The 21,329-nt window shown below is 50.5% G+C and overlaps 1 protein-coding gene across 1 annotated transcript in view; it reads right to left on the bottom strand.

Annotated features, from left to right (window-relative positions):
* The window catches only part of lrpprc (leucine-rich pentatricopeptide repeat containing), a 202,942-nt gene extending 198,581 nt beyond the window's left edge, over positions 1-4,361 (bottom strand). Inside the window, exon 1 of the mRNA XM_072510996.1 lies at positions 4,207-4,361. Coding sequence (XP_072367097.1) covers positions 4,207-4,343 — 137 coding nt within the window. The 5' untranslated portion in view covers positions 4,344-4,361. The remainder of the gene's footprint in view (positions 1-4,206) is intronic.
* Between the last annotated feature and the right edge of the window lie 16,968 nt (positions 4,362-21,329).

Here is a 21,329-nt window from a genome sequence, read left to right as displayed (position 1 = left end):
GAAAAATCTTAGCATGATCTCTGGTTCAATTGATGATGGCACCAAAACCTAGGACTTGGCTCCTCACTCTGCAACTGGATCCTCGACTTTCTGACCCACAGACCACAATCAGTAAGAATAAACAACAACACCTCCTCCACAATAGTCCTCAATACCGGAGCCCCGCAAGGCTGCGTACTTAGCCCCCTACTCTCCCTGTACACACACGACTGCGTGGTAAAATTTGGTTCCAACTCCATCTACAAGTTTGCTGACGATATGACCATAATGGGCCGGATCTCGAATAACGACGAGTCAGAAGGGAGATAGAGAACCTAGTGGAGTGGTGCAGCGACAACAATCTCTCCCTCAATGCCAGCAAAACTAAAGAGCTGGTCATTGACTTCAGGAAGCAAAGTACTGTACACACCCCTGTCAGCATCAACGGGGTTGAGGTGGAGATGGTTAGCAGCTTCAAATTCTTAGGGGTACACTTCTCCAAAAATCTGGCCCATTCCACCCACATCAATGCTACCATCAAGAAAGCAGAACGCCTATTCTTCCTCAGGAAACTAAAGAAATTTGGCATTAACTCTTACCAACTTTTACAGATGCACCATAGAAAGCATCCTATCTGGCTGCATCATAGCCTGGTATGGCAACTGCTCGGCCCAGGACCGCAAGGAACTTCAGAGTCATGAACACAGCCCAGTCCATCACACAAACCTGCCTCCCATCCATTGACTCCATTTACACCTCCCGCTACCTGGGGAAAGCAGGCAGCATAATCAAAGATCCCTCCCACCCGGCTTACTCACTCTTCCAACTTCTTCCATCGGGCAGGAGATACAGAAGTCTGAGAACACACACGAACAGACTCAAAAACAGGTTCTTCCCCGCTATTACCAGACTCCTGAACGACACTCTTACGGACTGACCTCATTAACACTACACCCCTGTATGCTTCACCCAATGCCGTTGCTTATGTAGTTACATTGTGTACCTTTGTTGCCCTATTATATATTTGCTTTTATTTCCTTTTCTTTTCATGTACTTGATGATCTGTTGAGCTGCTCACAGAAAAATACTTTTCACTGTACTTCGGTACACGTGACAGTAAACAAATCCAATCCCTGCCAGGCCGAGCACTTAGCCATAGAGTCAAAGATTTCCTGGATTTGATTTTCATTGGCAAAGTTAGCTCATCTCAGACAAATCAATCACAAAGGCTGACCTCAGCATGTTTCTGCTACACGCGCAAGTAAAGTCGCCATAGTCCCAGGTGACCATAGGCGGATTTCCCCCGAATAACCTCAGTCGGTACAGGAATACACCCATGCTGCTGGCCTCACTCTGCATTACAAACCAATTGTCCAGCCAACTGAGCTACTGGGTGAAGTCAGAATCAGACTCAGTTGTTTTCTATTGTTCAAAAGCTAGCTGAAGATGGTATCAAAGTTGTCATGAAGAATGATACCTTGAATCAGACAAAACAGTAACTGGCACTCATGGAGCGGGACCTCAGTAAAAGTCTATGGATGATTCCAGTGGCAGCCTAAATAGCAGGAATATGTTGGGAATGAGTGGAAGATAGCACTTCACATTTTTTCTTCAGTGACAACAAAGTCATGATGCAGAGTTTGCAGCTTCATGAATGAATAGGAAAAGAGTTTTTATTTATGGCTCAGAACTCTGATACATGCAATGAAAGAATTTGCTCAGGCTCAAATTACCGCATGAAGATGTTCCAAAAGTTGTACTGAAAGTTTTGTCAGTGTAATCTTGAGTTAGCTGCTGACACATCTGTGTCCATGTCTGTCGCTCCAACAGTGTTTTTAGACATTAGGAATCCAATTTTAAATTACTCTGCCGTTGGAAATCTATTTTCCTCATTCCTGCAATGCCCAATTTAACATTTGTGCGTCATCCATCATCAGCTACTTCACTGAGATTCTCTGAATAGTTTCATGTTCAAACGCTGTTAAAAAGCAATAAGAAACTTAGAAACTGAAAACCTACTGGAAGGGGCCGGTTTAGGTCAGTCGGCTGGACAACTGGTTTGTGATGCTGACAGCTTGGGTTCAATTCCCATACCCGCTGAGGTTATCCATGAAGGCCCACCTTCTCAACCGTGCCCCTCACCTGAGGTTCAATCACCAACAGCCAACTCTCCCCCTCAAAGGGGAAAGCAGCCTAGGGTCATCTGGGGCTTTGGTGACTTTGCTTTAGAGGACAAAAGGAAGAAAGACTGATTCAGTATTCAGAAGATTTGAGAGGGTAGGCAGCATATAAAGATAAAAAGCTCATTGGGTTGAAATTAAACAGGAAGTATGCCTTTATGTCTCAAAGACCTGTCTGAAAAAAAGTAGTACTCTATTTCCAAAAGATCATCCTTTGGATTCAACTGAATCAAGAGGTTCTCAATACATTGAAGATTCAATTCATGTTACACTGAGGTGCAGTTGCAAACACTGTTTAAGATAATGTTCTGCCCTCTGGCGAAATGACAGCATGATGGATGAAGCAGGGATCAGATGTCGTGGAGTGGAAGTAGCAAATTTTACTGATGGGTAGGGCATGGAATGAGCTAGAATCACCCTGCTTATTGTGGAACTATCTGGAAACAATGAGGAATCTCAATTTCCATTGGCAGGTTTGTTTGTTTGATTGTTAATATTACTCTTCATTGTAGAGCTGCCAGCTCATTTCTGAACTGAATTTTCAACTCAAACATTTGACTCAAAGATGAGAACGTCACATCACAAAATCCATGCAAAGCAGCTTGAACCATGTCAAATTACTTGATATTCAGCACACAGTCACGGTTTACTGATCAACAGCTTAATCCTGGTGTTCATCCAAGAGCCTTTAACCTTGGAACGAGAATTGGCTTCACTGAACGGGGAGAGACCTAGTCCAATTGGCCACGGTGAAGCCAATTTTCCATCCAAAATACTCTGATATTTTCCTCTTTTTGTTACAAATCCATCTTGTAGTTTGGTCCTTGGTGTCCAAAAGGTTAGATGGGGTATGGGGATGGGGTGGGGGCCTAGGTGGGGTACCCTATCGGAGGGTCCATGCAGGCTCAATGGGCTGAACGGCCTCCGTCTGCAATGCAGGAATTCTATAACATTTATGTACATTATAGAGAGTCCAGTTCAGGAAGGAGTCAATACTGGAGCAGGAGCAATGGAAAAGTTTGCGGAGGGGCTACAGGATAATCTGGAGTGAGAAAAAAAAACACCTTAAAGGTCTGAGCCAAATCTGTAATGGGAAATGGGAAACCTTAAAACTTACAATTCCTGCTCCACCCCACACTTCTGAATGTGGTCTGCTCAGCACTGAGCCTCAAGGTCAGAAATATGACAGAATGAACCGGATTCAGGATTGTCTCAAACATTAACATTTTTGATCATTTCACCATCATCCCTTCCTATTTTGGTTTCACTTTGAAAATAGCCCCGATGGGGTGACCATGTCCCAGCACCGGGGGGAGGGCCGTCGTCATGTCCCAGCACCGGGGGGGGGGGGGGTCGCCATGTCCCAGCACCAGGGGGGGGGGGGGGGGTCGCCATGTCCCAGCACCGGGGGGGGGGGGGGGTCGCCATATCCCAGCACCGGGGGGGGGTCGCCATGTCCCAGCACCGGGGGCGGGTCGCCATGTCCCAGCACCGGGGGGGGGGGGGGGGGTCGCCATGTCCCAGCACCGGGGGGGGGGGGGGGGGTCGCCATGTCCCAGCACCGGGGGGGGGGGGGTCGCCATGTCCCAGCACCGGGGGGGGGCGGGGGGTCGCCATGTCCCAGCACCGGGGAGGGGGGGGGGCGGTCGCCATGTCCCAGCACCGGGGGGGGGGGGGGTCGCCATGTCCCAGCACCGGGGGGGGGGGGGGGGGTCGCCATGTCCCAGCACGGGGGGGGGGGGGGGGGGGTCGCCATGTCCCAGCACCGGGGGGGGGGGGGGGGGTCGCCATGTCCCAGCACCGGGGGGGGGGGGGGGGTCGCCATGTCCCAGCACCGGGGGGGGGGGGGGGGTCGCCATGTCCCAGCACCGGGGGGGGGGGGGGTCGACATGTCCCAGCACGGGGGGGGGGGGGGGGGGGGTCGCCATGTCACAGCACTGGGGGGGGGGGGGGGGGGGGTCGCCATGTCCCAGCACCGGGGGGGGGGGGGGGGGGGGAGATCACTCGCCCGGGACCGAGAGAGAACCTCACTCGCTCACTCACTCACCTGGTCCAACTGCCGCTGCGATATTGAGCGACGCCGCCGTTGGCCAGTTCCCTGTGCCGGGCTGAGGGTCCGGGGCGCAGGCAGAGAGCCAGCGGCATTCGCTTGAGAAGCCGGGCCGACCTGATGAGCGCCGCCATCTTAGCGGAGGGAAGGACAGGAGCACGAGGCTGCGCAAAGGTCACGGAGCCAAACTAAGCGGCAGCCGGGGGAGGAGGGACAGCACCGTCTCATTACCAGAAAATAGCTCACAATAGCATCATTTACAGTTATAAATATTTAAATCGTGCGAAATAATATTTAATATATCTCCATATAAACATCTGTCATCATATTATTTCATATTTCAAATTATTATCGAAGACCTCAAGATTGAACACCCCTGAATACTGTTGGTCGAGTCCGCCAGGGTGGCGGGCTGAAGGTTTTCCCGGAGTTGTGCAATTGTCTGGGTTTCACTCAGTGAGCGGGAGTCTGGACCAGCTGACAGTCACCATATAACCAACCTGCAACACTTCTTATTTTCAGGGTTATAAAAATTGCTTATATTTTTCTTGTCTGGGGGAAGGAGGGGATAAAAATATCAGAAATATTCAGTGGGGCAGGCAGTATCTGTGCAGAGAGAAACCAGGTAAATATTTCAGATTAATGCCCTTTCATCAAGATAAATCTGAAATGCCTCTCCAAACCATTTTGGGTACGATGGACCAAACGGTGTCCTCCTGCGCCGTAACAATTCTGGAAGATCAATTCCTCTCTCAAACTAACATGAAATTCTGCAAGAATAAATACAAACCAGTCTGAGTTACAGAGCAATTTATGGCACAGCGGAAGGCCATTTGGCCCACTGAGCCATGTCAGCTGTGCAGCCATCCCCTCTGGATCACTGTAACCCTGCGGGTTTATTCCCTCACCCACCCATCCAATTTCTTTTTGAAATTATTGATTTAGATTTATTGTCACGTGTACCGAGGTACAGTGAAAAGTATTGTTCTGGTACAGTCCAGGCAGGTCGATCAATACATGAAAAACAGGATTGTTTCTGCTTCCTAAACATTGTTTCTGCTTCCGCCACCTTTATCAATGAATTCCCGGACATTACCACTTGCTGCAAAAAAATGTTCCTCATATTCCCCTTGCATCCCTTTGCCCACAACCTTAAAATTATCTCACCTAGTCCTTGTACTATCAGCTAATTTGAACACCTTTTCCTTATCGACTTGTAAGTATGACAAACCTGCCATCCTTCTGTACTAAATCTCTACTAAATCTTCCCTCAATTTCCTTTGCTCGAAGCCTTTCCAACCTAACCTTGTAACAATAATAATCTTTATTATTGTCACAAGTAGGCTTACATAGCGCTGCGGCACAGTGGTTAGCACTGTTGCTTCACAGCTCCAGGGCCCCAGGTTCAATAAATTCTATATCTATGCAATGAAGTTACTGTGAAAATCCCCTAGTTGCCCCACTGATCCCTCTTACTCCTCCTCGACCCACTAATCTGACTCCATGGCTTCCACCCACCCTGACTTCCCTCCTCACTTGGCCTGACTAACCTGCTGCCTGATTAACCCCTTGACTTCCTGTCTTCCCCAGAAGCCATGACTTCCCCCACCTGAATTGACCTGACCAGCCTCCACCACCCAACTCCCCATCCCCAATCATCGGGACAGCACGGTAGCACAGTTGCTTCACAGTTCCAGGGTCCCAGCTTCGATTCCTGGCTTGGGTCATTGTCTGTGCAGAGTCTACACGTTCTCCCTGTGTCTGCGTGGGTTTTCTCCGGCTTCCTTCCACAGTCCAAAGATGTGCAGGTTAGGTGGATTGGCCATGGTAAATTGCCCTTAGTGTCCAAAAAGGTTAGCTGGGGAAGGGTGGAGGGTTGGGCTTGGGTGCTCTTTCCAAGAGCCGGTGCAGACTCGATGGGCCGAATGGCCTCCTTCTGCACTGTAAATTCTATGACTCCTTCCCTGACCCAACCTGATTTGTCCACATTACCCGATTACCTCTCTGACCGCAGCTGCCATGCTACACGCTTACCTCACCCACCCTACCACTCACTTACCTACTCATTCACCCTGCACTCACCTATACATTCACTAACACACTAAGAAGCTTTGGGACACTTAAACTCCTGGAGTGCCAGAATATGGCAGGTAGTGCTGAAAAAAGGAGCATGGCTTCTGTGCAGACCCTCGGCTGCTCCCACTGGGTTTCCCTGCACTGTGTCAGTTCTGCAGGATCCTCCATCAGAAGATTGGCCAGAAAAATTGGAGGAAGGTATGTGGATGGTTTGTTGCCTGATCAGAATTGGAAACAATGGTTCCGACCCTAATAAGATTTGAGCCAATGACTTCTATGATGGTATTGATCTGCAGACTCTGCCACATGCAGGTCAAGTGGTGCTTGGAGGGTCAGATATATGAGTTGTTGGGAAGTAGTGCGTTCTCTCCGACCACCTTGACTTTGCCTCTGCATGATCCCGATGAAGCCTCAATGTGTTTGGTACATTCCAATATTAACCTCCATTTAGGGCATTCACAATCCAGGGACTCACACGAGTTGACAAGGATGTTTGTCCTCCGCAGAGACACTTTGTGGACATCCCTAAAACTTTTCCACTGTCATTCTGGGAGCCTCTTGCCACAACCGAGTTTTGAGTGGAGCAGTTGCTTCACCAGTGAGGCGTCAGACATACAGACAACATATGCTGTCCAAACAGGTGTTTCAAGTGATTCGTGCCTCAATACTGGGCATGTTGGCTTGGAAGAGGTTGCTACTTTAGGATCATCTTGCCACAGATTTGAAGGATCTTGCGAAGGCACAGTTGTTGGTACCTCTCCCCTGCTTTTGAGTGTCTGCTGTAGGTTGTCCAAAGTGCCGAAGCATGTGGGACTGCAGGGATCACAATAAACTATAACCTTAATCTCAGGTTTGAGATCCTGATCCTCATTTACTTATCCTTTCGGTTGGTCAAAGGCTGAGGTGGCACAGTAGAAGCAATGATGAATTTTGCCTGCCTTTGTTGAGAGGAGGCTCCCAAAATGCGGAAAATGGCCCACCTTCTCCAGGATCCTACCATTGATTTTAATTGGCGGCAGGAAAGTTTATGCTCTGGGAGCTTGGAAGCGGAACTTTGTTTTTGAATGTTAAGTCAAAGGCCCATTTTCTCATTCAGGGCAGGAGACAACAATGACCAGGTTGACTCCAAAATAGTTCTTTCTGTTGGTTTAATCTTTGATAGATATGAATATATTATCTTTTATTTACAATACAATACACAGTTCCACGTCAAAACCTATTTACTACAGCAAAGGAAACAACAACTGGGGGAGGATTACATCAACACCCAGTTGCCTTTCTAATGGAGAAATGTATGTATGTGAGTGCTGTATCTCTCCGATAGAAGACTGCACTGCTTTCCACCGTGCTGTGGGTGGTGCTATGGTGTTAACTTTGCTGCAAACAGCTGGTCATTAGAGGAACTGTACTTTAAATGTCTGTGAGGTATGCTTTAGAATCTAACCTGTACTCCCAACAGGTTTTTTGAAGTAATTATTACTATATTCATGGGTCTAAGAGTAGTAATATGCCACCAACAGGAAAATGGGACATTTGCAATATAATTATGTCACTTTTTTGTCACATGTCACGTAATTTATGACATGCTGTTAACGGCTATCCTGCGCTTGAATGCCTGTATTGGTCACTTTATATGCTCAAATAAATGGTGTGTTTGACTGTGGGGATGCATTTGAGCTTTTACTATGCAGCTACAATATGCAACTTTTCAATGCTGTATGTCACAATGTAGTTTGTATGTTGGGGGCACGCCCCTCTAATGAGGTTATTTAGTCAATGGATGCTATGAAAGATGGCATACCAGCATCTCGGCTTGTTTATAATGGCGAGCTTAGGGGCGGCACGGTGGCGCAGTGGTTAGCACTGCTGCCTCATGGCACTGAGGATCCGGGTTCGATCCCGGCCCCGGGTCACTGACCGTGTGGAGTTTGCACATTCTCCCTGTGTCTGAGTGGGTCTCACCCCCATAACCCAAAAAGATGTGCAGAGTAGGTGGATTGGCCACGCTAAATTGCCCCTTAATTGGGGAAAAAAGAATTGAATACTCTTTAAAAAAAAATTATGAATTGAATTAAGCTTAACCGGGCACAGGAGGATGTGGAGTTAACCTAAAGAGGGTCTCCCTCCCACCAATCCTCTTCATGGTCAAGCCCAAGTTCTGTTTCCCAGTCATTTCTTATCTTCTGAAGGTGGGGGGGGGGGGGGGAAACTAGAGGATAACATGCGATCATACAATATTAAAATAAAACCTCTGCAGGTTTGAGGCAGGTCGGTTTCTCTGTTCTGCTCCGGCCAGCAGAGAATTGGGACTGGTCTCCACTGGTACTAGGACCGGCGGCCAGATGCGAAAATTCATGCATGGTGGAGAGGTGGCTGGATTCCATCAGAAGTCCGGTGTAGGAGCGTTTTCAAGGCCTATGTGTTGAGTCAGTTTTCATGTGGGGTTCTCCCCTTGTAGTTATGGCTCAACTTAATATAGAGAGCAACAGACACAACAGCCTGGATAAGGTGGCTTTATTATCCCAAGTTTGGTTTCATGTACACGAGAGATGGATCTGGATACATGCCAAGATCGATCTGCGAAACACTGATAAAAACACATCAATTATACGATTTTCCAAAAATCAATAGCCCCCCCCCCCCCCCCCCCCCCCCAATTGGACTTGATCCAATCCTTGGAGCTGTCACTTCTATATTATCCAGTAAAATTACTTTAAACAAAATGATGACTTGTGGTCAGCTCATGATTTAACCCCATCCTGTTACCTGTTGTTTACCGGGATCTTGTGTCCATTTTAATGTTGTTTGTAAGACATTGCCAATCTTGTATTGCAGTCAGTTCCTGCCCAACTCATTGTTCATCCAGGGGCTGGATACCACAGCTGGCTTCCTCTTTACTCCATGGATTATTTGAAAAAAAATATTGGGGCCACTGATAAAAATTGTTTACTGAGTCGACTATGTAATCTGCTGACCACACAATCCCGTCAAAAAGATGGGCAAGTTAGCTAGCTTAAATCCCATCATGCATTGTGGCCACTGCTTGTCGCGAGAGTTTACATGATTATTACTGCTATGTGCGAAAATACAAGTTTAGTGGTTAATAATGATTACTGGGTATACTTTCTATGATTAATCTCAAACCTTAATAAACTAACTTATAATAATAATCGCTTATTGTGATAAGTAAGCGTCAATGAAGGTCCTGTGAAAAGCCCCTAGTCGCCACATTCCGGCGCCTGTTCGGGGAGGCTGGTACGGGAATTGAACTGGCATTGTTCTGCATTGCAAGCCATCTATTTAGCCCACTGTGCTAAACCAGCCGTACTGTAGAACCAATCTAGTATTATCCTAGCTATTCAGTTTTAAGAGGTCTCATCTTTGGACACTCCCTTCATCCAGTATCGGGTCGCCATTTTGACCTGGTGGAAAGTCCACCAGCAGAGCCTCCCCCCCCCCCCCCCCCCCCCCCCCCAAAACGCAAATCCTGATCCACCCTGCTGTCGAAGGGCATCCTCCCCCACCACCACAGGAGTAATGGGTCAGCCTCCCCCTCTCCCTCTCCACCCAACTACCCCAGCTTTCTGCTATGAAAAAAGAGCAAATTAAACCACTTAGCTCCTTTGACGTGATGAGGAGCTTCAATCATAGCAACAGTTTTGTGAGTTTTCAAGGGACACTTGTGACAGCTGCTGTTTTAAAGGTTTTGTCTGATGGAGCAGATGTTAGGAAAGGGAAAGTGTTTCTGCTTTGATTCTTCACTGGATTGCCTGGACTGCTGTTCAGACTGAGGAGGCCACTTCAGAATTAAAAACCTCAGACCAGAGGCAGCACGGTGGCGCAGTGGGTTAGCCCTTTGCCTCACGGCGCCGAGATCCCAGGTTCGATCCCGACTCTGGGTCACTGTTCCGTGTGGAGTTTGCACATTCTCCCCGTGTTTGCGAGGGTTTCGCCCCCACAACCCAAAGATGTGCAGGGTAGGTGGATTGAACACGCTAAATTGCCCCATAATTGGACAAAATGAATTGGGTACTCTAAATTTTAAAAAAAAGAAATTCTTCCACAAAACTGGGACATCCTGGTTAAATCAATACAGCTGAAAGCTGAACATGCGAAATAAGCACCCAATCCAAAAAAAAAATCTCAGACCAGGAGGATGCTGTTCAGCAGGGGGCTGCCCGAGATCACCATGCCAAGGGTGATCTTCAGCTTTCTCAGGACTGAAAGGGGCAGATCAGAAATGGGATCCCCATCCCGGGAGAGGGGTCTCAGGGTCAACCCCTCACCCACTACCCGAGCTGACCCAACCCCTAGGATCCTTAGGACCCCTCCACCACTGCAGCCTGACAGAGGCAGAGACAGTGGGGCACACTATCAGTGCCCTAATCCCTTCAGACTCCACTGGCCAGGCTACGCTTGGCCAACCTCGCACCTGAGGATTTCACCCTGTGGGGGTTGGAGCATCACGATGGGGAGGCGAGGGGTAGTGGGGGAGGCGAGGGCTGCTTATCGTGAATTTGCATGCTACTGTTGGCGCGGGGCGGGTAGCGCTCTACGGAAGGCAACGGGGAGCAGAGAATGTCAATAGGTCTGGTGCCAAACCCGTTTATAGGCCAGCGCTCCATTCTCCGTCTGATCAGGATTCCCCATCGTAGCGGCGGGGAATGAAAAATCCTGGCCACAGAATTCCTTCCAATAATGGCCAGGATTCTTGGAGCCTGCGCCGGATCGGAGAATCGGCAGTGGTGCCGGAAGGCGATTCTCCGGCGACTGGAGAATCGGCACCAATCGCGCCCGCGCGGTCGACACGCCGCCGGTCGGGGGCCGCTGGAATTCCCACCGGGTTCTGCCGAGTCCCACCGGCGTGGTTCCAACACAGGAAAACAGGCCAAGAGGATCCATTACACAGTGAGAATGGCCAAACAGAAAAAGATCCTTGGGTACTGTCAGCATAAAAAATCCCTCCCCACCCCTTCTCCAGAACAATCACTCCACTCCCAAACCGTTCTAAAAAAAAAAGAGCTGGGTGATAATAAACCTTTTAACTAAATAAAACCTGAAATTAAACTCGCCATTTTTAAAATATAAATTTAGAGTATCCAATTTGTTTTGTCCAATCAAGGGGCAATTTAGCGTGGCCAATTCACCTACCCTGCTCATCTTTGGGTTGTGTGGTGAGAGACACGGGGAGAATGTGGATTCTCCACACGAACAGTGACCTGGGGCCAGGCTCGATGACCATGTACCGTGCATGCCTCCCTGGCTGCTGGCAAACTCATGGGTGCTACTAGACCCCACTGGCAACAAAAAGTGAAGAATAAAAGCATTCCTTTGATTTCCTTTTCCAGAGAGCAACTGTATTGAATCCCAGCTTAATCAACATTGCACAACCAGAAAAGACCTTGGAAAAAAACCATTAGCAAGTGGAGCATAAAGTCATCCAAGCCACAAAAGGTTCTGGGCCATAGTATAAGTACCACTGAGCCAAAATATTACATGTAGGTGGAATAAGTGAATAATCTGACTTTTAAAATGTGTCGACATTTAAGCTGATTTTCGGCAATTTCATCTAAACAGCCACAGAGAGGGTCGGTCAACAAGATCAGAATAAGCGTGATTAATAATAGTGAATACGAGTCAAAGCATGGAAAATTGCTGACAAAGTGTTACAAACATACGGTGTATAGAGAAAATAAGCAGAGCAAATTGTATGGAAATTGCAGTAAGTGTCAATAGATTAGTCATGATTCCAGGCATATTTCAACGATAAGTGGCCATTTCTGAATAATTTAAATAATAATGAGAATGGGGATTTGTTCATGCTGTAACTTTGCATCGTTAAAAGGCAAGGTTTGTTTCTTGGCAATTATTCTGCATTTTATAGAAGCCAATAATTAAAGCTGAAGCAAAAATATGGCTTAGAAATGATGTGGACAGACGCCTGCTCAACGTGGTCATGACCCTACCCAGGGAGGAGACACCATAGGTGATCATCTCCCTGGACGTAAAAACGGACTTCGACCGGATGGAGTCGAAGTATCCCATTGAGGTACTGGAACATTTTGGGTTTGGGCCAGTGTTCACCTCGTGGGTGAAACTGCTGTACAGCATTCCCATAGCGAGTAAGGACAAATGCCACCAGCTCAAATTACTTCCGGCTGCACAGAGGCACGAGGCAGGGATGCTATTTGCTCTGGTAATTGAGCCGCTGGCTATTGCGCTCAGATCAGCGGAGTGGTGGAGAGGCATTCAGAGAGGAGACAGGGAGCACAGAGTCTCTCTCTATGTGGATGTCCTGCTGCTCTGCATCTCAAACACCCTATCCAGTATGGGTAAGATAATGGAACTCCTGAGGGCGTTCGGAGCCTTCTCGGGATACAAACTAAACCTGAGCAAGAGCAAAATCTTCCTGGTGAACCCCCAGAGGGGGAAGCAGAGCTGGGAATGCTGCTGTTCAAACTCAGATCCCCAAGTTCAGATACCTGGGGTCCAGATAGCCCACAGCTTTGGCAAAGGGTCACCTGGACTTGAAACATTAGCTCTTATCGCTCTTACAGTTGCTGCCAGACCTGCTGAGATTTTCCAGCATTTTCTCTTCTGGTTTCAGATTCCAGCATCTGCAGTAATTTGCTTTTAGCCCGCAACTGGACCCGGCTCGACAAGTGGAATCTATCTGGCCTGGTGGAGGAGGTGAAAGGGGACCTGTGAAGATGGGACTTACTCCCATTCTCCCTGATGGGGAGAGTGCAGATGATAAAGATGAACATTCTGCCAAGGTTCCTCTTCATATTTAGATCACTCCTGACCTTCATCCCCAAATCCTTCACGAACAAACAAATCTCAGCCTTCGTATGGGTGGGAAAGAACCCAAGGATTCGTAAAACCATCCTGCAGAGAGGGTGGTGCTCAGGGCGCTTAGCGCTCCCGAACCTCCTGTTCTACTACTAGACAGCTAATGGAAAGGGTGCGGGGTTAGCTGGGGGAGCCGGAGATGGAATGGGTGCAGATGGAAGAAGCCTCCTGTGTTAGGATGTCCCTGCGGACACTGGTCATCGCCCCACTACCATTTCCCCCGGCCAAGTATTCAACGGGCCTGGTGGTGGTAGCCACACTGAGAACCTGGAACCAGCTTAGGCATCATTTTAAACTAAGAAAACATGTCAGCCTCAGCTCCTATATGCAAAAACCACAGATTCATCCCAGTCAGAATACATGCCACATTTAAAACCTGGAGAAGTGAGATGGGGCGTTGAGTGTCAGAGACTTCATAAAATCCCTACAGTGCAGAAGGCGGCCATTCAGCCCATCACGTCTATAGGGGACTAGGGAAATGGCAAGGGGAGGGGGGGGGAGCGGAAGTGGGCGCGGTGGAAAGCCAGGGAAGAGGGAGGTACGTTGTCTGCAACTTGTTGAATAAAACATTTATTTTAAAATGTGAGGACTAGTCACTTAATATTCATGGATCCAAAGTGCTCAGAAAAGCTAGGGAAGGAAAAAGGAAGATGGGGTGGCAGGAGTGTTTAATGCAGGCATTGTAGTGTTGAAAAGAGGATGTCCTTGAGGGGGTAAAGAGAGAACCCATTTGGCAAGAGTTGAGAAGCAAAAAGGGTATAAGTATACTGCTGCAAATACTCTATAGGTCTCAAAATAGTGAGAGAGGGATGGAGATGCAAATCTGCTGGAAAATCACAGAAATTTCCCCAACCTAAGGGTACTGGGAAACATTAATGAGCTAGCTATTGATTGGGATGATATTGGTGGACTTCAGTTACCCAGATATCAATTGGAATAATGTTAGGGTAAAGTGAAGGAGGTGAAGGTATTTCTGAAATATGTTCAGGAGAACTTACTTGACCAATATGTTTTTGTCCATTGCTGAACCTGATGCTGGGAAGTTAGGTGGGGCAAGTAGATCAAGTGTATGTTGGAGAACATTTGGATAAGAGTAATCATCAAATCATACGATTTGATGAGTAATGGAGAAGAGTAAGGAACAATCTAAAGTAATACTTGTAAATTGGAAGAGGGCTAATGAAATGGGATATGAAGGAACCTAGCCCAAAGTAAAATTGAACCAGTGATTGACAGGAAATACTATAACGGAACAAATACTATAACACAAGAAGCCTCTTCCAGAGATAGAGAACATTATGAAACCAAATAAAATAGCATATATGTCAGGTGAATTTTTTAAGCGAGAACCAAGTCAAACATATTGGCTGGAAATATCCCATCCTGGACAAAGTGCTTCCTGCTGTGGGGGCTGACAGGAAACCATGCCATATCTTCCGCCCCGGCAGAATTACTCATGCATCCAATGGTTTTGCGGCATTTCCCATGGCAGGGCAGGCTTGATGGTGCGTGTCTGACCGTAGTATCCAGGGGCCATGTTGAAAAGATGCCCAACATCAATGTCCCACCTTTAAAGAAATACAATGGACCTCCAGCAATACTCTCAGGCTGGAAGATAGACCTTCTCAAAGACACTGAAGCTGGAAGATTCAACTGAATGCTCCTTCCCCCGCTCCCCCCCACTACTGTGGTGTTCCAGGGTCGATGGCGGCCTCCACCCAAAACTACCAGGCCTGCTTCAGGTAAGTCCCCACTTTTGCACACCACATTGGCCCAGACATGTTCTGGACCGGCATGTTTTCCCATTGGCGTGACGGTGAATCGTACGTTGTGGTGGGGGGGGGGGGGGTTCAATCGGGCCTTCATTGGCATCCCAGTAACGGATGTAAATCGATTTTCGGTTTCACGTCGGCCGACAGTGAGATTCTCGACCTCCCTTGGCAGGCACCATCGGAAGATCTTGCTGTAAATTGACACCAGCGTGAAACTGATATTTAGGCCTCTCGTCGAATTCTCCCTTCCCTGCCCGTCATTGAACCCACCAGTGGGTGCATGCGAGATCCATCCATTAAGTTGAGAGGGAAAGTGAAAAGGAAAATAAGAGACTTCCGTTGCGGCTATGCCTAGGTTGGTCACACGGTCGGCAGCTCCCGCCGATAACGGACTTTTGGGCCCTTTTAAGGAGCTCCAGTGGCACTTTGACGACGATTCCCGCAGTGGGAGGGAAACAGTGAGGGTCCCCCAGCACTGTATGGAGCGGAACAGGAGTGGGGCGGTCAAAAAAGCGGCTTTGGAGAATAGAGGAGAACGGGCGCGAAAAAGCAAGATGGCGGCTGGCGGGGATCAGGCAGCGTGGGCCCAGTGGTCACGGAGCAGCAGGAGTTTTTGAGAAGTTGCTTTGCGGATTTAAAGGCGGAAATGTTGGCCCCTATGAAGGCGTCGATTGAAAGGTTGGTGGAGACCCAGAAGATGCAGGGGACGGCGATCAAGGAGGTGCAGCAGAAGGCCTCTGATAATGAGGACGAGATTCTGGGCCTGGCGGTCAGAGTGGAAGCGCACGAGGTGCTGCACAAAAAATGGCAGGAGAAGCTGGAGGACCTGGAGAATAGGTCGAGGAGGCAGAACCTGCAGATTCTGGGTCTCCCTAAAGGCGTGGAGGGGTCGGATGCTGGGGCGTATGTGACCATGGTGCTGGGTACGCTGATGGGCGCGGGGCTTTCCCGCGGCCCCTGGAGCTGGATGGGTTGCACAGAGTCCTGGCAAGGAGGCCGAGAGCGAACGAGCCGCCAAGAGCTATGGTGGTAAGGTTCCACCGCTTCACCAACAAGGAGTGTGTCCTGCGATGGGCGAAGAAGGAGCGGAGCAGCAGGTGGGAGAACACCGAGACCCGTATTTATCAGGACTGGAGTGCAGAGCTGGCCAAGAAGCGTGCGGGATTCAACCGGGCCAAGGCGGTCCTCCACGGAAAGGGGGTGAAGTTCGGGCTGTTACAGCTGGCGAGGCTGTGGGTTACATATCAGGACCGGCAGCACTATTTCGACACGCCGGATGAGGCGTGGACTTTCATCAAGAATGAGAAGCTGGACGTAGTTGGGAAGAGCTGCTTCACAGGAGGTGGGGTCAGCCCAGACAGGGAGCGCGGTTTACCCGCGAAATGGTGAGGGTGGCACCTGAAGCTGGGGGATTGAGTGTACGGTACTTTGTTTTGTTTTTCTTTCTCTGTTCACACGGGGTGTAGGGGGGGGGACTCTCTCAACCCCACTTAGGTGGGGGGGGGGGGTTTGGAGATTTGTAAGGGGAACGCACAGGGGGACTGGAGGTGGGGGCGGGAGCGGCTGGGGTCAGCATGAGTTAGCTGACTTACGGGAGTGCAGTGGGAGGGTACGGGGGTTAAGCGGATGTTTGCCTGGCGGGGGGGGTGCTGGGATGCTGCTGTGCTGATGGAGGGGGAATCGATGTTAAAGGGGAGAGTCGGGACGGGGAGCCTCTGCCTGGAGGGTGCGGGAGGCGCGGGCACATGGCTGGCCTAAAAAAGGAGATGGCTAGTCGGCAGGGAGGGGGGGTGGGTAGCCCCCCGACCAGGCTGATCACGTGGAATGTGAGAGGCTGAATGGGCCGGTCAAGAGGGCCCGGGTGTTTTCACACTTAAAGGGGCTAAAGGCAGACGTAGCCATGCTACAAGAAACGCACCTGAAGATCGCAGATCAAACCAGGCTGAGGAAAGGATCGGTGGGGCAGATTTTCCACTCGGGGCTGGATGCGAAGAACAGGGGGGTCGCAATTTTGGTGAGCAAGCGGGTGGCATTTGAGGCGGCGGGTATTGTGGCGGATAAAGGGGATCGATCTGTTATGGTGAGTGGCAGGCTGCAGGGGCCCGGGTGGTGCTAGTGAATGTGTATGCACCGAACTGGGATGATGCAGAGTTCATGAAGCGAATGTTGAGTAGGATTCCGGATCTGGAGTCATGCAGTTTGGTAATGGGAGGGGGGACTTTAACACGGTCCTGGACCCGGCACTGGATCGGTCTAGGTCGAGATCGGGTAAGAGGCCCTGAGGGGGTTCATGGACCAGATGGGGGGAGTGGATCCGTGGAGATTTGCCAGGCCAAGGACGAAGGAGTTTTCCTTCTTCTCCCATGTGCACAAGGCGTACTCGCGGATCGATTTTTTCCTGGTGAGCAGGGCGCTAATCCCGAGAGTGGAGGAGGTGGAGTATTCGGCCATTGCGATCTCGGACCATGCCCCGCAATGGGTGGAGTTGGGGCTGGGGGAGGAGAGAGGCCAACGCCCTCTGTGGAGAATGGACGTGGGCCTACTGGCCGACGAGGAGGTCTGTGGCGGGTCCGGAGGTGTATCCAAAGCTATGTGGAGACCAATGACAATGGGGAGGTTTCGGTGAGTGTGGTCTGGGAGGCACTGAAGCCAGTTGTCAGAGGGGAGCTAATTTCAGTCAGGGCCCACAGAGAGAAGAGGGATAGGATGGAGAGGGAGAGATTGATGGGGGAGATACTTAGGGTGGACAGGAGGTATGGGGAATCCCCCGAGGACAGGTTGTTGAAGAAGCGCCAGAGCCTGCAGGCGGAGTTTGACTTGCTTACCACGGGGAAGGCTGAGGCTCAGTTGAGGAAGGTACAGGGAGAACTGTACGAGTATGGGGAGAAGGCAAGTAGGATGCTGGCGCATCAGCTGCGGAAGGGAGAGGCGGCCAGGGAGATTGGGGGAATTAGAGATGGGGGGGGTAACAAGGTGCTGAACTCGGCAAGGATTAACGAGGTCTTCAAGGACTTTTATGGCAAATTGTACGAGTCAGAACCCCTGGGGGGGGCGGGGGATGAGGCAGTTCCTGGACCAACTGAGGTTTCCACAGGTGGAGGAGGGGCGAGTAGTGGGAATGGGGGCCCCGAATGAAATGGAGGAACTGGTTAGGGGATAGGGGGGCATGCAGACGGGCAAGGCCCCGCCCGTAGAGTTTTATAGGAAACTCTCGGAGATGCTGGGTCCGCTGTTGTTGAGGACCTTCAATGAGGCTAAGGAAAAGGGAACCCTTCCCCCCAACGATGTCGCAGGCTCTGATCTCGCTTATCCTCCGCGAGATAAGGACCCGTTGCAATGTGGCTCCTATAGGCCAATTTCGTTCCTTAATGTGGATCCCAAGCTGTTGGCCAAGATTTTGGCCATTAGGATTGAGGACTGTGTCTTGGGAGTGATCAATGCGGATCAAACGGGGTTTGTGAAGGGCAGGCAGTTGAATACGAATGTGCGGAGGCTCCTGAATGTGATCATGAAGCCCTCGGAAGGGGGGGATGCAGAAGTGGTAGCGGCAATGGACGCGGAGAAAGCCTTCGATCGGGTGGAGTGGGAGTACCTGTGGGAAGTGTTCAGCAGATTTGGGTTTGGAGAGGATTGATAGGGTGGGTCAAATTGTTGTATCAGGCCCCGGTAGCGAGTGTATCGACGAAACGGCTGCGGTCGGGGTACTCTAGATTACATCGAGGGACGAGTCAGGGGTGCCCCCTGTCCCCCCTGCTGTTTGCCCTGGCGATCAAGACTCTGACCATGGCATTGAGGGAGTCCAGAAACTGGAGGGGGTTGTTTCGGGGGGGGGGGGGGGGGGGGGGGGCATCGTGTTTCACTGTATGCGGATGACCTGCTCCTGTACATTGCGGATCCAGTGGAGGGGATGGGGGAGGTCATGCAGATTCTTAGGGATTTTGGAGACTTTTCGGGGTATAAGCTGATTGTTGGAAAAAGCGAGCTTTTTGTGATACATGCGAGGGGGCCAGGAAAAGAGACTGGGAGAGCTATCGCTTAAGATGGTGGAGAGGAGCTTTCACTACTTGGGCATTCAGGTGGCTAAGAGCTGGGGTGTCCTGCACAAGCTCAATTTAGCGCGGCTGGTGGATCAGATGGAGGAGGACTTTAAGAGGTGGGACATGCTGCCGCTTTCCCTGGCGGGCAGAGTGCAGTCCGTAAAGATGACGGTCCTCCCCAGGTTCTTGTTCATCTTCCAGTGCCTTCCCATTGTCATCCCAAAGTCCTTTTTCAAGTGGGTAAATAGGATTATTACGGGATTTGTGTGGGCAAACAGGACTGTTCTTGGAGCGCAGTCGGGGTGGGGTATGGGGGGGGCGGGGGGGTGGCGTGGGGGGGGATGGCGCTGCCAAACTTTTGCAGCTATTACTGGGCAGCGAATATATCCATGATTCTGAAATGGGTAATGGAGGGAGAGGGGGCGGCGTGGAAACGGTTGGAAGCGGCGTCTTGTAAAGATACTAGCTTGGGGGCACTGATAACGGCTTGCCGCTTCCGCCGACGCGGTATACCACGAGTCCGGTGGTGGCGGCGACATTGAGGATCTGGGGGCAGTGGAGACGGCAGAGGGGGAGGCAGGGGCTTCAGTCTGGGCCTCGATACGGAACAATCACAGGTTTGTTTTGGGTAGGATAGACGGGGGGTTCCTAAGTTGGCACAGGGTGGGTATCAAAAGGATGGGGAACTTGTTCATTGATGGGACTTTTGCTAGTCTGAGGGCGCTGGAGGAGAAATTTGGGCTACCCCCGGGGAATACCTTTAGGTACATGCAGGTTTGGGCGATCGGGAAAAAACAGGTGGGGGAATTCCCACTGCTGCCTTCCCAGAGGATACAGGACAGGGTGGTCTCGGGGTGTGGGTAGGGGATGGCAAGATATCGGAAATATATCAGGAGCTGCAGGAGGCAGAGGAGGCCTCGGTAGTGGAGCTGAAGGGCAAGTGGGAGGAGGAGCTGGATGAGGGCCTGTGGGCTGACGCCCTGGGCAGGGTCAATTCCTCCTCATCTTGCGCCAGGCTTGGCGTGATTCAGTTTAAGGTGGTGCACCGGGCGCATATGACAGTGGCGAGAATGAGTAAGTTCTTTGGGGTGGAGGACAGGTGAGTGAGGTGTTCAGGGAGCCCAGCAAATCATGTCCATGTGTTCTGGGCATGCCCGGCACTTACAGGATTTTGGAAAGGCTTTGCAAAGACCTTGTCCAAGGTCTTGGATACTCGGGTAAAACCGTGCTGGGGGATAGCGATATTTGGGGTATCGGATGATTCGGGAGTGCAGGAATCGAAAGAGGCCGGAGTTCTGGCCTTTGCCTCTTTGGTAGCCCGGAGAAGGCTCTTGTTATTGTGGAGGGACACAAAGCCCCCAAGCGTAGAGGCTTGGGTCAGTGACATGGCGGGGTTTCTCAGGTTGGAGAGGATAAAGTTTGCCTTGCGAGGGTCCTTGCAGAGGTTCTCCAGGCGGTGGCAACCGTTCCTTGACTTTCTTGCGGAACGTTAGGTGGAGGTCAGCAGCAGCAGCAAACCAGAGGCAGGGGGTGGGGGGGTGGGGGGGGGGGGGGGGGGGGGGGGGGTGGGGAGAGGGGGGGGGGTCGGGTGAAGAGAGTGAAGGGGGGGTGGGGGAGTGGTTTGGGCGGTGGATAGATTTCATTTGTAAAGGGCAGATACCCCACCTTGTTTTGTTAATTTGTTAAATGGTTAAGTTGCTTTCTGTTTTATTGCTCTGTTTTCTTTTCATTGTTTTTCTTTTTGTAGTGGTTTGTAAAAAGTATTGAAAAATTTTGAATAAAAACAATTTTAAAAAAAAGAAAATAATACTGGCAAAGAGAGAATTTGAGAATAGAATGGAAGTTAACATAAAAGGTTACTCCAAAATCTGCTGGCCTGTAAATAGCAGGAAGGCTGTATAAGGTAGGGTGTGTCTTAATAGGGACAAAAAAATTAATCATACTCAGAGATGGAGGACAAGGTGAAAATATCTCGGCTGGGGTTCTCTGACCCCGCGCCGGGTCGGAGAATCCCGGGGGGGGCGCGAGAATCGCGCCACGCCACCCCAACTCCGGCTCGTCGATTCTCCGGTCGGAGGCCGTTGATTGCGGCCCCATCGGCGATTCTCCGGGCCTCGACAGGCCGAGTCCCACCGGCGTGGGTCACGTATGGTCCCACATGGCGAGACCTGGAAGTTCTGTGTGCGGGGGCCATCCTGGTGTGGGGGGGGGGCGGGGGGATCCGACCCCAGGGGGGGCCTCCATGGTGGTCTGGCCAGTGATCGGGGCCTACCGATCGGTGGACGGGCTGGTTCCGCGGGGGCCTATGTTCCTCTGCGTCGGGCGCCTGTAAGGCTCCGGCATATTGCCCGGGGGCCGGCGCGGAGACGGGAACCCATGCGCA

Source organism: Scyliorhinus torazame, chromosome 1 (assembly GCF_047496885.1).
Source record: "Scyliorhinus torazame isolate Kashiwa2021f chromosome 1, sScyTor2.1, whole genome shotgun sequence".
Lineage (NCBI taxonomy): Eukaryota > Metazoa > Chordata > Chondrichthyes > Carcharhiniformes > Scyliorhinidae > Scyliorhinus > Scyliorhinus torazame.
The sequence above is the reverse complement of the archived record's forward strand: the minus strand, read 5'-3'. Positions and strand labels throughout refer to the sequence as shown.